Here is a 15336-nt window from a genome sequence, read left to right on the forward strand (position 1 = left end):
AGTGAACAGAAAAAGGACATTAAAGAACTTAGAAAAATACAAAACCCATGAGAATGTCTTTGAAGTGTGGTTCTTCTGGGACATATCATAAAGTTCTTTAAAATGAGTTTAATCCAAAGGATTAAGATACAATACACACAAAGTTATGATAGCATGAAATAAATTGGATGAGTTCTAGACCAGGAGTCAGGAAATCCAAGTTCTAGCTCAGTCTTTGTGGAATCCTAAACCAAGTATCTCCTCTACACTTGACAAAATGTTCTTAAAGACCTCTACTAACCATAAAGTTTCTAGATCTTAATATCTGCCTTAAACAATGGAGTCTTAATTCCTAGAGTGTGAGTGTGTGTCTAGGGGAAAGAGAGGCAATGACAGAGTTAGGACTGAGAAATGGTGGTGAGAAGTACTAAAATCTTTTGTTGGGGAGAAAAAAGAAACCAGTCTGCTAGAGAACTATATACATCTATCCCATGAAAAATAAAATGACTAGTGATAAAGTAGCCCAACAGCAGCAGCATGATTCTGTTCATACAGTAATTGCAGACAATGATGATTCCATCAGTTATGAGTCTGTAAGTCTAGCTACAGACTTAAAACACCAGGTATCTACAGGGACCTACGACTGAAAGATATTTAAGAGTGGGGAATCTAAATTAGAGAAAAGGAAACAACTACAGTATTTAGCACCAGGCTCACTGTAAAAGGGAAAATAACATATTAAGAGTTTAAAACACAATCCTGAAAGTGAATAAAACCAAATCACCATATATCCCACTATGTTCACACAGTCATTGCTGGAGAAGCAGCTGAAGATGATTTAGTCAGTAATATGTCAGAAGACCTAAGAGAGAGAGAAGTAAAACAAAGTCCTGGCACAGGTAAAACAACATTTTTTTGGTTTTGCGTGTGAAAAAATACATAAGATGTTTTTATATGATGTTGCTATGGACTGAAATATGTCACTCCTAAAGTCGTATCAACAAATGCAAGAGCATTTGGAGACGGGACCTTTGGCAGTTAATTAGGTTTAGATGAGGTCACAAGGATGGGGCCTTTATGATGAGTTTTATAATTATATTTTATATATAATAGTATAATAAGATGCTACAATAACTAAAATACTGTAAGACGCTTTAAGAACATATACGAAGTTATAACATTATATGAAGAATAATACTCATATTTACAAAATGCAGAAATGGAAGGTGAAAACAATTAATGACCCATAATGTTCCCTATGGCTGTTATTCTCAAAGTGTAGCAGCATCAGCACTGTCTGAGAACTTATGCATGCTTAAGTTTAAGAAATACTGCCCTATGGTGAAGAATACTAAGGGGGTAGAGCAAAGTAAGTGCTTCCTATTTGACTGTTTGCCTTTTACACAAACCAAAATGAGGGATGAGGGGATCACCAGACCCTCAAACAAAAGCCTAGCCATCACAGACCTTGCACATAGTTCAAAGATTCATACAACCTTGGAAAATGTAAAGATCATATTGATTAACAAACCAGGTAATCAAATTCCCCACACCCTTGGCAAACTTCTTTGTCTGATTTATCAGAGATGGTAGATTAAAAGCTCAGTGGGAGAAACGAAAGCTGCCAGAACAGTGGAAGGTGGAAATAGGGAGAAATTAAGGAGACTAACACGATAGGAACATGCAGCTGACTAGGGGTACGATAAAAAAGGTAAACAAAACTGTGCTCCTAAGGTTTCTCAGGGCATCACAGCAATGACTCTTGTCATTAAAAGGAAAAAGAAAAACAAAAAAAAAGTTAAAATCCGATTGTGTTTAGTGAGATAGAAAGATTTCCATGGAAAAAGTTAAGAACCTAAGATTTTAGCTTGTTAGTCCTCTGGACTCACTTAAGTCCAATACCTCAAGATAATTTTTTATATGTGAAAGGAAAACATTCAGCCAGATAAAAACTGAGAGGGTTTTTAAAAACTGTCTGGTATGCTTATATGTTAATTTGGAATATGTTTAGAAAATGTGAAACAGGAAATATTTACGGTCATTCTAGAAATTAACTTATTTTAAACTTTCCCATGAAAATAAAAGCAAAGGTATAAACCCATAAGAATCCCAGCAGCTAAACGCAGAGGGAAAAAATTTAAACAGGTAAGGACTTTAGGCACAACTGCAATGCACAACTATTGAGGCACAAATTGCCACTGTACTATTTAGAAGATTTTGTACTAAGGTATAAAGATACGAATATTTATCTTCAGGATAAAAATTCACATCAAATACCTTTCTTTAAAAACAAGAACACAATAGGGGCACCTGGGTGGCTCAGTCGGTTGGGCGTCCAACTTCAGCTCACGTCATAGTCTCACATGGGTTCGAGCCCTGCATCAGGCTCTGGCTGACAGCTCTGTCTCCCTCTTTCTGCCCCTCTCCCACTTGTGCTCCATCTCTCTCCATCTCTCTCTCTCTCAAAAACAAATGGATATTAAAAAAAAATTTAAAAACAAAAACACAATAAAGTGATAAACATTCTTGTAAAAATAGGTAGAAGTCATTTTATTTTGATTTTATATATTCTACTAATGAAATATTGTAATCTGAGTTGCTATTGCCCCATATTGTTAACATTGACCCTTGGTCATAAAACTGATCTCCTAAAGGTTAATTTTTTTTTTCCCCATCTTAAATGTATGCCAGGAGATTCCTTCTTATTTCAAATAAAAATCTAGCTAGAGCTGTGGACCTCCCGGATTCTAGATAACTACTTAGTTCCCTATTTAGAACTCCTGGAGATTTTGGTCTAGTGTAGGTTATAGGATGGGTTCAGGTACCTATATTTTTGTAAGATCATCAAGCACAGCCAGGGTTGAAAACCACAGCTAGGTTGTCTTATTTAGAGAATAAGACCAGCAGAGGGCTGAAGAAAGTAATACATCAAATCCAGTCTGATTCCATTTAGGCGAGAAAAAATAGCCATTCCAATTATCACTTTAAAAAATGCATGACTAATGCCATATGAAAGAAGTTAATCACTGGGAAGAATCACAGAACTCGTGGGCTATGCCTATTACAATAAATAAGAAGAAATGGCCCATGAAAATTGAATAACTACTTCTTTGCATCTAAAATAAATTTATTTTTCCCCCCACGTGAGGCACAGGCAAGGGAGTATAAAAGCAATCAGAATGTTACCAGGAAAACGGTGCCGGAAGAGAAATCTGTGTTTGACAATCTTGTGCGTTACCTATCTCTTCTGAATAGACCTAAAATTGACTAAATTCATCTCCAGTATCAGTGCCTATTTATATGAGTTGGAATACTTCAATATCTGGGTATTCTTGCAAGTCACTGCTTTCTTGTAGAGGTAGCCAAAGGTAGACTGCTTCTGGCTCTGAGGGGTGGAGACAGACAGGCGTGCATGCATGCATGCATGCATGCATACATACATACATATATATCCTATTAGAGACCACTCTTATCATCAGCTTAAAAATCAGAAGTGAAAGACTACACTGTTCTCTTAAGAAGAATCTTAAAATGATCTATTTTCTTTTTGGATGTGGTAAAACATATCTCCAAAATTAAAATATGATTCACTATCCCCACAATTTCACAAAAATTAACAATGTGATGGCCAGCAGAGGGCACTAAATTATGTATTGTTAGTAACTCAGAGGCTATTCCAAGTTTATTTTCTCAAATTCATTTATTTTGGTTTATTTATATTAAAACAAAAATTGGGAATAATTTTCTTCTAAATTAAATATTTAAAAAGTTTGGTAAATTTTGCACGCAATTTGGGTAATCTTAGCAGTAAAATTATCATAAGCTAATGTACTTTGATCACATGAACCACAATACTGAGAACCTTTAAATTTTTAATCCAACAGAAGAACCCAATAAAGATGTGATTGTTAAAATTTCAGAAAACCCAAAAATTATAAGTATGAAAAAAAGAAAGTTCAGACCTAGGTAAGCTGATAAATATAGGCAACTTGATAATTAAAGGTGTGACCTGAGAGATTGCTTAAAATCTTTAAAAAATTAAAATCTGGTCTTTGTCCCCAGTTCCTGACACAGAGCTTCAAAAACCTTTGGAATTTCCAGTGGTGAAAGTCTTTTTTATTTATTTATTTTAAAAATTTGTTTTGATGTTTATTTTTGAGAGAGAGCGCACACACGTGAGCAGGGAGGGGAAAAGACAGAGGGGGACAAAGGATCCTAAGCCGGCTCTGTGCAGACCAGAGACAGCCAGATGCGGTACTGCAACTCACCAACCCAGAGATCACAACCTGAGCTGAAATCAGAAAAAGAATGTTTATTTTAATGAGGTGTTCCAAGCTGGGTTTCTAAAGAGCTTCAAGATAGGACTGGTCACCAAAACGACAAACCTTGGGATTAAGAGGGTTGGAATTTTAGGCCACCCTGACCTCTAGCAGGGAAGTAACTTTGGAGACTAAGTTCAATCATGTGGCCAATGATTTAATTAATCACGTCATAATCATGTCAATAAAAACTGGCTTAGAAGAGCTTCCTGGTTGGTGAACACACTGATGTGCTGGGAGAGTGACAGGCCCTGACTCCACAGGGAGAGGGCATGGAGACTCTGCATCTAGGACCCTCCCAGACCTTATCCTATGTGGATCTTCATTTGGCTGTTCCTGAGTTCTATTTTTTATAATAAAACTGTAATCCTAATAGGACTTTCTTAAATTCTAGGAGTTGTTCTAGCAAATTATCAAACCTGAGGGGATTACGGCATCACCTAAGTTTGTAGCCAGTCAGCTGAAGTTGTGGCTGGCATGTGATGTAAGGGCAGTTTTATGCAAGAGTGAGCCCTTAAAGCTGTAGAGTCTGATGCTAGCTAACTCCAGGTAGTGAGTGTGAGAAGTGAATGGCAGTGTATCAGTTGGGATAGAAACATAATAAAAACTAAATGCTTCTCTTTCCTTAAAATATGCTAAGTGTAGGGATTTCCACACTACCACTCTCCAATATGACATCTTATTTTCTAGGGCTAACTACTCAAAATTTCTATGGGACACCTAATATCTGTTAATATTTCCATAACCCAGAAGTAGGACATGTGCCTGAACCTAGAACTGATGGTTTTAGTCACTTAGGTAAAATGTTATAAATTCAGATTCTGTTGAAATAAGGTTTGCCAAAATTTACCTTGGACTTGTGCTCTCCAAAAAGTAGCCAGTGGGGTGAGGGTGGGAGAATGGCTTAGGCATGGATGAAAGAAGGTAAGTCTAGTTATAAAAGGGCAACCAGGAGTACCTGGGTAGCTCAACTGGTTAAGCATCTGACTCTTGATTTGGGCTCAGTCATGATCTCCCAGTTCATGAGATGGAGCCCCTTGTGGGGCTCTTCGCAGACAGTGCTGTCTGTGCAGAGCCTGCTTGAGATTCTCTCTCCCTCTCTGCCCCCTCCTCCCCCCAACTCAAGCATACCCTCTCTCTCTCTCTCAAAATAAATAAACTTTAAAAAATAAAAGGGCAACCAGAGGGATCCTTATGGTGTTGGAACCCTTGATTATCTTGACCTTGATGGTGGTGACATGAACCTACAAGGTGATAAAATTATTATAAAATATAATACATATACATAACTCACAGTGAGTGCAAGTAAAAGGGGAAATCTGAATCAGAATAATGAACTGTATCAATGTCAATACCCTTCATTTATTAGTATATTATGGTTTAACAACATGTTACCATTGGAGAAAACTGGGCCAAGTGTAGAAGGGATCTCTATTATATCTAACAACTGCATGTGAATCTACAATTATCTCAATAAAAATTTCAATTAAAAAAAAAGTAGCCTATTAGGTAGCCTTTGTGGCTCCAAAATACAACCTGTTATTGAAGGTCTTAATGTTGGTAAAAGCTAAAATTCATTCTAGTCTTACTGTGCAAACATGTCCTTAAAATAAGAAGATCTGGTCCTATCCTCATATAAATCTCCACATAGCCATTGCTGCATAAGCTTATAGGCCCCCTAACCACCTCTGGCCTCACTTGTCTATTGGTAATAACTACTGGGGGCACCTGGGCAGCTCAGTCAGTTGAGCATCTGACTTCGGCTCAGGTCATGATCTCATGGTTCGTGGATTCGAACCACGAGCTCTGTGCTGACAGCTCAGAGCCTGCAGCCTGCTTCAGATTCTTTGTCTCCCTCTCTCTTTGCCCCTCCTCTGCTTGTAGTCTTTCTCAAAAATAAATAATGAAAAAAATTAAAAAAAACAAAACACTGTGTAGTTTTATCCAGTTTTACAACAATCATTACAAGCAACAGCACAGACAATAGTAGTAACACAGAATGGTTTTAATGTTTTATTTTTGACAGAGAGAGAGAGAGAGAGAGAGAGAGAGAGCGAGCATGAGCAGGGGAAGGGCAGAGAGATGGATACAGGGCTTGAACTCACCAACCGTGAGATCATGACTTGAGCCAAGTCAGACACTTAACAGACTGAGCCACCCAGGCACCCCAAATTAAAAAAGATAATAATAATGTCCCAGTGTATAGGGAAGTACAGGAGGGAAAGAAAACTATCATAGCATCAATACAGCAATCCAACATATGCATATAAGGAAGAGCTTTCCCCAAACTACAGCTGACTTATAAACATTCTATATGTACAGAGCTACACTACAATAAATGTATATTTACCAAGCTAAGCACCATCAGTTCCTTAAAATATTTACCTGTCTGCTGTTAACCTCTCAACATGAAAATTGCTAAGACCACTTAATCTCTTTTTTTAAGTTTATTTATTCTGAGAGAGACAGAGACAGCATGGGGGGGGGGCGCGGGGAGCAGAGAGAGAGGGACAGAGAATCCCAAGCAGACTCTGTGTGTAGTCAGTACAGAACCCCACGTGGGACTCGAACCCAAGAACCGTGAGACCATGACCTGAGCCAAAATCAAAAATCAGATGTTTAATCGACTGAGCCACCCAGGTGCCCCCAGACCACTTAATTTTAAGGTCTTTTCTCTGTTTATATGTATTGCAGAAAGGCTCATTCTCAGTTACAATGAGGACCAAATGAAAAAGAGATGTAAGTTCTTTGTCAAGCATTAAAATACAACAATGAAACATATTACAAAATTGGGTCTAAAAGTGCTATCATATACCCAAATACTGCATACTGTGTCTTGAGACTTTTAAGGCAGAATACTTCCAAGATTTTCAAGGTGGTGAATCCTATAAAGGCATTTTAAAATTTGGTTAGAGATAACAAATGTTCTTGGCTATGAGGTTACAGTTTTGATGGTGGAATCCAGCATTACTATTTTCTCAGTATAATCTTCAATTGCAAAAGTAAATTTGAGTTTTGTGAACAACAAATATACACTGCTCTTTTCTTTGCTTTCTGACAGAGGAAGACACTGTAAGTACAGCCTCAGAAGAGGTGGACAGCCCCACAGCACTACAGAGTATCACTGGGTCAGGTACAGGGTCTAAATTGTTGAATTAAAAAAAAATTTTTCTGTATTTAAAGCTAATATATATATATATATATATATACAGTTTAAGAAGTTACACCAAGACTCTCCTATTTGTAAAAATCCAGCGAAGATTACCTATTGATGAAAAGCAGCTAAATTATTCTCACCAACATTGGAGATTAATCTGCCTTATAATTTTTAAAATATCTTATTTGAATATGAACATATGAAAAAGTTTTGACCCTCACATTGAAATCATTATATTTCTCAGTGCTTTATGTCAATCCAGGTTGTTTTAAATGAATGATATTCAAATACAAGATTTATCTTTAAGTTTGTATAATTGTAAATCACATTGATTTATAGGTAATCATATTCCTTTAGAAGATGCTAAAAATCATTTACAGATTATAACAGTGAGCGACACAGAGGCTGGAAAACACTGGTGTGACAATGAGGTCAGAGCGCTTATACACATATGGTCTGATGAAAAAATTAAGCAAACGCTTGAAAGGGCCACAAGAAACAAAGAAATATTTGAGGAAATTGCCAGAAGACTAATGCAGTTTGGAATAGACAGAGACTGGAAACAATGTCGTACCAAATACAAAAATTTAAAATATGAATACAGAGTTTTACAAAAGAAAAATGGCAACCCTCAAAGAAAAATGAGATTTTATGAAGAAGTTGACTGCATCTTAAGAGGACCAGCTCTCAGAACTGCCAAATGGAAACATGGTAACCTTGAAATTGACTTTTTAAAATAAAATTTCTCTTAACTTTTTCTTTGTATTGTAATGTAGTAAAAAAATTCCTCAAAAATAAAACCCTCACACTACTGTATGTTCAAATGACCCAATAAATTTAAGTAAAGAATTTCAATTTCTTTCCAAACCTTATACCAAAATATTCCTAATTCTTAAACTCATTCTTCATTTGTCCAACTGCTTTGATATTCTTACTTTACTGAACTCAAATCTGGAAGGCCAATGTATTTTAAATGTCATATAATGATTCTTTTCCTATGTTCTTTTAAGAATTTTTTGAAGGTCACGCCAAAAACCCAAGACCTCTGAGCATCAAAAGAAAAGCACATGAAGATGGTAAGAGCTTGAGAAATGCCAAGTTCTTCCACACTGAAAAAAACTTCCGTTGCTTTTTCCTGATAAAAGATATTTATTCCTGTCCTTGACAGTTTAGACTAAATATAATGTTTATAAGCTGTGTGAGAGCAAAAAAGACTGAGCAATGATTTCTTTCATAGCTCATTAAGAATGAAAGTAACAGAGTAAATGGAAAATTTCCCAGAGTCAGAAATTTCTGCACAACTGTCCATTCATCATGAGCCTTTAAATTACTATTTGCAATGATTGCTACCAGAATACTGATATAGAAAAGGAAAAAAACCCACAAAGTAGTAAATCTGGAATTTTAGTTTTCTCTAAAGGTAGTTAGTAGAGGGTGTAACATTTTAGTAACTCTACAAATAAGTCAAATTAATTATGTGAGCTATAATTCCAAACTGACTCATTACAGCTGTCAGAAAAGGTAACACGAGGTAGTATAGCATATGAAAAAAAAAAATTGCAGAATAGAGGAAAAAGCACTGGACTGAGACTCAGAAAACCTGAGTTCTAATTTCTCTTTGACACTAATAACTCAACACAGAGCAAATCACTGCATCTCTCTGGATCTTTAGGATAATCCAACTTCAGCATTTTATACATTTATAATCTATCAAATTAGTTTGAGTATATACAAATAGTTTAACAGCTTAATATTTACAAAGTGAACACACCCATACAACTACCACTCAAATCAAGATATAAAACATTACACCCAGTCATTAATCATCTTGCTAGCCCCTATAAAGGTTATCATTCTTCTGACTTCTATTACCATAGATTAAATTTGGAATCATACAAGATGTTCTTACTTTTCTGGTATGTGTTAATGTCAAGCTACTTTGACTAAACACTGTGAGATTCATCCATGATTTTACTTGTAGTAGGAGTTTGCTTTTTCACTACTGCTGAATATTCCATATATGAATATACATACCACCACCTTCTTTATCCATTCCACTCTTGGACATTTCCATTGTTTCCAGATGGGGACTATTACAAATAATGCTATAAAAATTCTTGTACCTGTCTTCCAGTAAACATATGTATGCATTCCTAGAGAGTACATACCCAGGAGTTGGACGGAAGGTCACGGGTATACATATATCTAGGTACAGTTCTTCTAAGTACTTTACGTATATTAATGCATTTACTTCCTACCACAACTCTAAGATGTAGGTGCTATCATTATACACAATTTATAGAGAAGGAAATAGAGGCATAGAAAAGTCTGTGCTCTTGAACCATCTGGCTAACATTGCCTCTCTGTGAGGTCCAGGGACCACATTGGCCCTGTGAAGTACAGTATTCCTAGCACTGACCACAGGGCCTTATATATACACAACAGAAGCTTAAGTATTTTTCGAATAAAGTATTAGATAATAACTGGAACCTCCTTACTTTCCACGACCCTTATTATCTCAAGTGAGGTGAAAATATTATTCTCCATTTTTGGACCTAAAGTCCAAGTCAGATGAGTTGCCTGAACTTTTCCTATGCCCTATAGTGTATATGCTACTGAAAAGGAAAACTGCTAAGGGCTAACCACACAGAAATATTATTCCCAACCCACTGGATTTTGCCCATTGAACCTGTAAGTACATAAGTCTAGCCCAACAAATGACAAAACAGACTCAGAAGTTAGGAGACTTGCCCAAGATCAAACTGATGTTACTAGGAAAAGGAAAATTGCTAAGGGCTAACCACACAAAAGTATCATTTCCAACCCACTGGATTTTGCCCATTGAACCTTTAAGTACATAAGTCTAGCCCAACAGATGAGAACACAGACTCAGAAGTTAGGAGACTTGCCCAAGATCAAGTTGATGTTGCTAGGAAACCTAGGACTAGATTTCCCAAGTCTCAATGTTATTTCCAATATTGACCAGAATGAAAAAGCAGTGGTACTTTGAAACTCTTTTAGGGATAGATAAATTCTGCTTCAAACTAATGCAAAAAGCAAAGTTATAAATAATAATTATAACTGGAAAAGTTTAAAACACTTATGACTGAAAACTAAGAATCATTAAATTATAAAAGTAATTGAATTAAAGTCTTTCAAAACCAAAGACTGGAAAAATTAGCAAGGACAGTTTTAACATAAGTCACTTCCCCAACCAAGGATATGTGAAACTATAGAAATGTGACATATTTGGTCATTATTACTAAGAGATGAATATCAAAATAAAGTTATTACCAGCCTTAAATTTGGCAACTCAAAGCAAGTTCTCTGACAATCTATTCCTGTGTACTCCAACAAATTAAATGAAGATAAATGGAAACTAATTCCATAAAGGTTGTCTGAGTGCATCTTTCTCACAAGTAGCCTTTCCAGTGATAATGTTATATGCTCTGTTTACAGAACCAGTGTCTGTATCTCTTAAGAAAACTGCTCCTGAGATCACTGCAAATCGGTTTCCTCAGAGCATAACACAACGAAAAGATTCTACAGAATGTTTCTACAGACAGGAGACCCCCTACATGATCCAACTTCATCAGGTAAATCTCAAAGTTTTTAGAAGTATGAAAATGTTTATCAGTTGTAGGGTTCAATTCCTAACCCAGGGAAATTATAAGTCACTGAAAGAGCAGGCATTTTCATCTCCTAATTAACCAAGAAAAGGCGAACTAGTTGATTCATCGGATAAATCTATGAAACTTTAATAATTCCTTTCATAGAATCTTCAAAATACGTCCATGTCATTCTAGCCTCCAGAAAATATGCCTGTGGTTTAAACATGAAAATTTCTTTTTTTAAAATTTATTTATTTATTTTGAGAGACAGCAAGTGCAGCATGAGTGGGGGGAGGGGCTGACAGCACAAGGAGCCTGACACAGGGCTTGATCTCATAAACCATAAGATAGTGACCTAAGCTGAAATCAAGAGTCAGATGCTTAACCAACTGAACCACCCAGGTGCCCCTTAAACACGAAAATGTCTGATCTACAAACGTGTGTGTGGTTTGTTCAGAACTCTGCAAACCACTGAAACATAGTTTTTAGAACTGAAAAAGCATGTGGTGATTAAATGTATGTGGCATGAAGACACAGGCACACAGTTTACAGCTGAAGAGGACACTGAAAATGTTAAATTAAAATTCCCCTTGACAGAAAGTAGCACTATGGAATAAATCTGCAAATAGCCAGAACTACTAGAAAGAAAGTACTTCTGGATGAACCCATCTGGATTAAGTATCCAGTGCATGACTATCTAGTGATTGATGTTCTATTTGTTTTTACATGAAATACATATTATAACTGTCAGGTACGCTATTATCCCCGAAACTAAATATTTTAGATCAGATTATGCCTAAGACAAAAACAGAACCAAATACAATGCAAAAGTGATAACAATCTCACCTTCTAGATTCCATGATTTAAAAAGATAATGCATGAGAAATAAATTCCTTCATCAAAAAGGAAAAAAAAATCCAACAATAGAATTGTTATTACTGTGGTTTTAAAACAGCTAACGATTGAGTGGAAGTAGGTGAGGAGGTACAGACCTCTGCAACGGACCACCGCTTGCCAGTGTACAGTGTATATAACTAACTCTACTATATACTAAACTATGATAACCTATCTAAGGCATCCAGTTCTAATGTTCCTTGATTCAATGTCATTGAAAAACATCAGTTCTTAATCTCTGAGCCCTACCTACTAGTTCAGAGTAGATTTTATCTTTAAGACATCAGGGAGATATTCTTCCAATCCGAGTCAGTTCCTCTAAAGAGTAGGGACTTCTGCTAATTCAAAATTTTGAATTGGATAAAATTATGGGAGAGGAACAGCCTCCTCAGTGCCCCTTAATGATTCTATGCCTACACAAGGAAAATCTTAAACAGTTTTCCATTAATATATTTGTGCCTCAGAAGCTACTGGGTTCCTTGCCACTGTTATTGAAAACATCACAAGGTCAATCTTCAAAACCAGGTTAACAAAGATTTACTTGGCCAAATGAGCAGTCTCATAGAATCCATTTATTATTGCTCTATTATAATTACATTTTTATTGCTCTTATCTTGTATTGTCTAATTGCATAATGCTTTCACATAAAAGCAACTACAGAAAAGTGCATGTAGCTAGGAATCAAGTTGTATTCACTTGAAAAAAAAAGTCCTTTTTTCTTCCAGCACATATTTAAAGGAGACTGAAGATGAACATTCTGAGTTATTTTAGTTAAAAAGTAAATAATTAAAAAAAAAATCAAGGTCAGTTCATTGGTCTCCCACAGACTGCCAGGCAACTCTATAAACATCCCTCGTTTCTGCACACCTCTTACCTTCAGAGAATATCCACAATAACTTATCCTAAGATGTTATAAACTAATGTTGCTCTGCACTACCATATAAGTAGATTTTAGTTTTTCCTTGGATTCTGTATCTAATCTTCTCAAAAAAATGTACAGTATTTTAAGACAAGATTTCTATTAGGGTCAACCCACAAGTATCCAAGTTAGAGTCATTGAAGTTAAAAATATTCTTTTTGATTCCTCCCAGACTCTAAGTCACTCTCAGCATTTAAGGAGGCGTACACAAGATGTGAAACAAACTCAAGTATTTGCGACCCTGAAAAGATCAAAAAGACTTACTTACATTTCAAGTTTGGTGAGGGAAAGCAAATCATTTGTAATTCATTTATACTTGTTGCTCCCATATTGCTGATAAGTTTTATCGCCAAGTTGCTTAAATGTTCTAAAAGTTGTTGCTGCAGTTACTGCCTTATGAAAACTTTGTAATACTTTCAGCGATAATGTTAAATCTAGATTTATAGCAAATTCCAGGTAGTAAAAAACGGAACGATCACAGAAGCCAAGTTATTTTTTAACTCAAAGGGGTCTACCAAAAATCTGTATGTATCCTGTCATACAGGAACTGCTCCCTTTTAAATAAAGAAGGGAGTTACTTCTTGGCATCTTCTTACAACCTTTTCCTTCATTATCTGAAACCCGTGCATCTTTTTCAGATGCACTATTTTCTGTGACTGGTTTATTTTCAGTTAATTTGTATGAGATCTACAACCGGGAGTTCCTTTTGAATATCAACTAGCTGTTTCCGGGGGTATGAACTCTAGAATTCCTAAATTCTCATAGCTGTGCCTACATTCAAATCTCCAGTCTGCTCAACAGCAGCCTTGCCCTTGCAAACAAAAGCCTGTGGTGGGTTGAAGGCTCCGCGCGAACACCTCAAGGTGTTGTTAAGTCCTGGACCAGCAGCCACCCCACACAAATCTTTCTCAAAAGCAGCTCCGGGCTCTGCAAGATTAAGTCGGGGAGAAGTTACGACCCGCCTAACCCTAGAGAACCGGAGCCTTAACAAACTGGCCAGACTTGTGAGGGGTGCATACTGGGAGGAGGGGAGCCCCTGAACAGCACTAGAGCTTGAGAGGGAGAAGTCCAGGGATGCAAGGTGGTGCCCGCGCACGCCTTGGCCACCTAGTCGATGCCACAGGCAGATACTAATCCAGGTAGTAGAGGTCTGGCCTCCTGGCCCTCAGGCGCGCACGAGCTCGCTAACACGGGCCGCGGGAAACAGCTTGTGCTGAAGAAGCAGCACACGCGCCGCCACCCCCACCCCTCAGCCGGTTGCTCACCGGTGCTGCAGACCCACAAGTCCCAGAGTGATCACATGAGGTACATCTAGCTGCGTGGGCCACTCTCCTGAGGCGATGCACCCGAAGACGCCACATTCCTCTCGGATTCCCAACTCCTCCAGCTCCATGTCGCTACCGAAAGCACGTGGAGGGACCTGCCGCCGCGGCAGCGGCCTGAGCACCAACCAGCTGCCCGCTCGGCCCTTACGCCTCAAGCTCGCTTCCTTCCCAGCCGCACGACCCTAGCTACTGCGGCGGCGCGCGCTTTCCCAAAGTAAGCGTGATTAGCTCGCCCCCTGCCACCCTGCCCCGCCCCTTCAGTATCCACCAATGAGCGTGGAGGGGGCTAGAGGCTCCTTGGCTGAGAGGAGGAGTCACAGACGCCTAGGGTGGAGCTAGTCCTCCGCCGGAGCCCTACGGGGAGCTGCTTTTGCTGCACGTGGAAATCTCCGTTATTTTCCAACATCCAAGGTTAGGGTGATGAAAGCAGTAGGGTTAACGTCATTTCTCTGCCAGAAGATGTAAATTTTGTATGCTCCTCCGCACATGCTTTCCCCCGGCCGTCATTACTTGGTACGCTCCAACCTATGAACCGCTCTCGCAGAGGAGAAGGGGGCTGGTCAGCGAGCCTCTGTAGAGTCGGGAGGGGCCGCCAGTGCGCGCCACTTTTCGCCTCTTCTGGAACAGCGCCCGCGCGGGGTGGTAGGGGCGGGGGGAAGCCTGCGTCTCTGCGTCTGCGCGGCGGGAAGCCTCGGGGGTAAAGCTAGCTCCCGGAGCCGAAGTTCCGCCGGGGCAGCAGAGAAGACAGGCATTCCTCCGGACTGTGGTACTAGCTGAGAGCCTGAGTCTGCGCTCCGGAATACCAGGCCTGGCCGGGGGTGTGTCTGTGCGCCGCCCTCCCTTCCCCGCCGGGTGAGCCTCTCTGACCACTCCTCTTTTCCAGAGCCCTGCCTCTGTTCCCAGCGCGGCGTTTGCCCCCAGCCCACGCAGGATAATGGCTACAGCTGAGGGTGAGTAACAGGCATCCCCAGGAATATTCCGGGGACTCCCTGCCCTCCCGCCTGGAGCTTGCGAGCTCGGTGAGGACCCGTGCGCGCCCTGCGGCCCTCTTGGCTGCCTCTCCCACCCCCGGGCGGTGTCTGGTCTCCCTGCAGCCTTCTCTTTAGGCCGCTGGGCGGGTGGACACGTGGCC

At 38.9% G+C, this 15336-nt stretch overlaps 2 protein-coding genes across 3 annotated transcripts in view; one reads left to right on the forward strand and one right to left on the reverse strand.

The window, feature by feature from the left end:
• The window catches only part of PPAT (phosphoribosyl pyrophosphate amidotransferase), a 36233-nt gene extending 21874 nt beyond the window's left edge, over positions 1–14359 (reverse strand). Inside the window, exon 1 of the mRNA XM_047091434.1 lies at positions 14145–14359. Within this exon, the coding sequence (XP_046947390.1) occupies positions 14145–14272 (128 nt within the window). The 5' untranslated portion in view covers positions 14273–14359. The remainder of the gene's footprint in view (positions 1–14144) is intronic.
• PAICS (phosphoribosylaminoimidazole carboxylase and phosphoribosylaminoimidazolesuccinocarboxamide synthase) overlaps positions 1–15336 on the forward strand; it is a 47715-nt gene that overhangs the window by 7475 nt on the left and 24904 nt on the right. For both annotated transcript variants that reach the window (XM_047091432.1, XM_047091433.1), the window contains 3 exons: positions 8466–8531; positions 10915–11051; positions 15088–15154. In XM_047091432.1, the coding sequence (XP_046947388.1) occupies positions 8466–8531; positions 10915–11051; positions 15088–15154 (270 nt within the window). The remainder of the gene's footprint in view (positions 1–8465; positions 8532–10914; positions 11052–15087; positions 15155–15336) is intronic.

Source organism: Lynx rufus, unplaced genomic scaffold (assembly GCF_022079265.1).
Source record: "Lynx rufus isolate CCGP_SWC_20201006 ecotype Redwood Valley unplaced genomic scaffold, mLynRuf1.p SCAF_3, whole genome shotgun sequence".
NCBI lineage: Eukaryota > Metazoa > Chordata > Mammalia > Carnivora > Felidae > Lynx > Lynx rufus.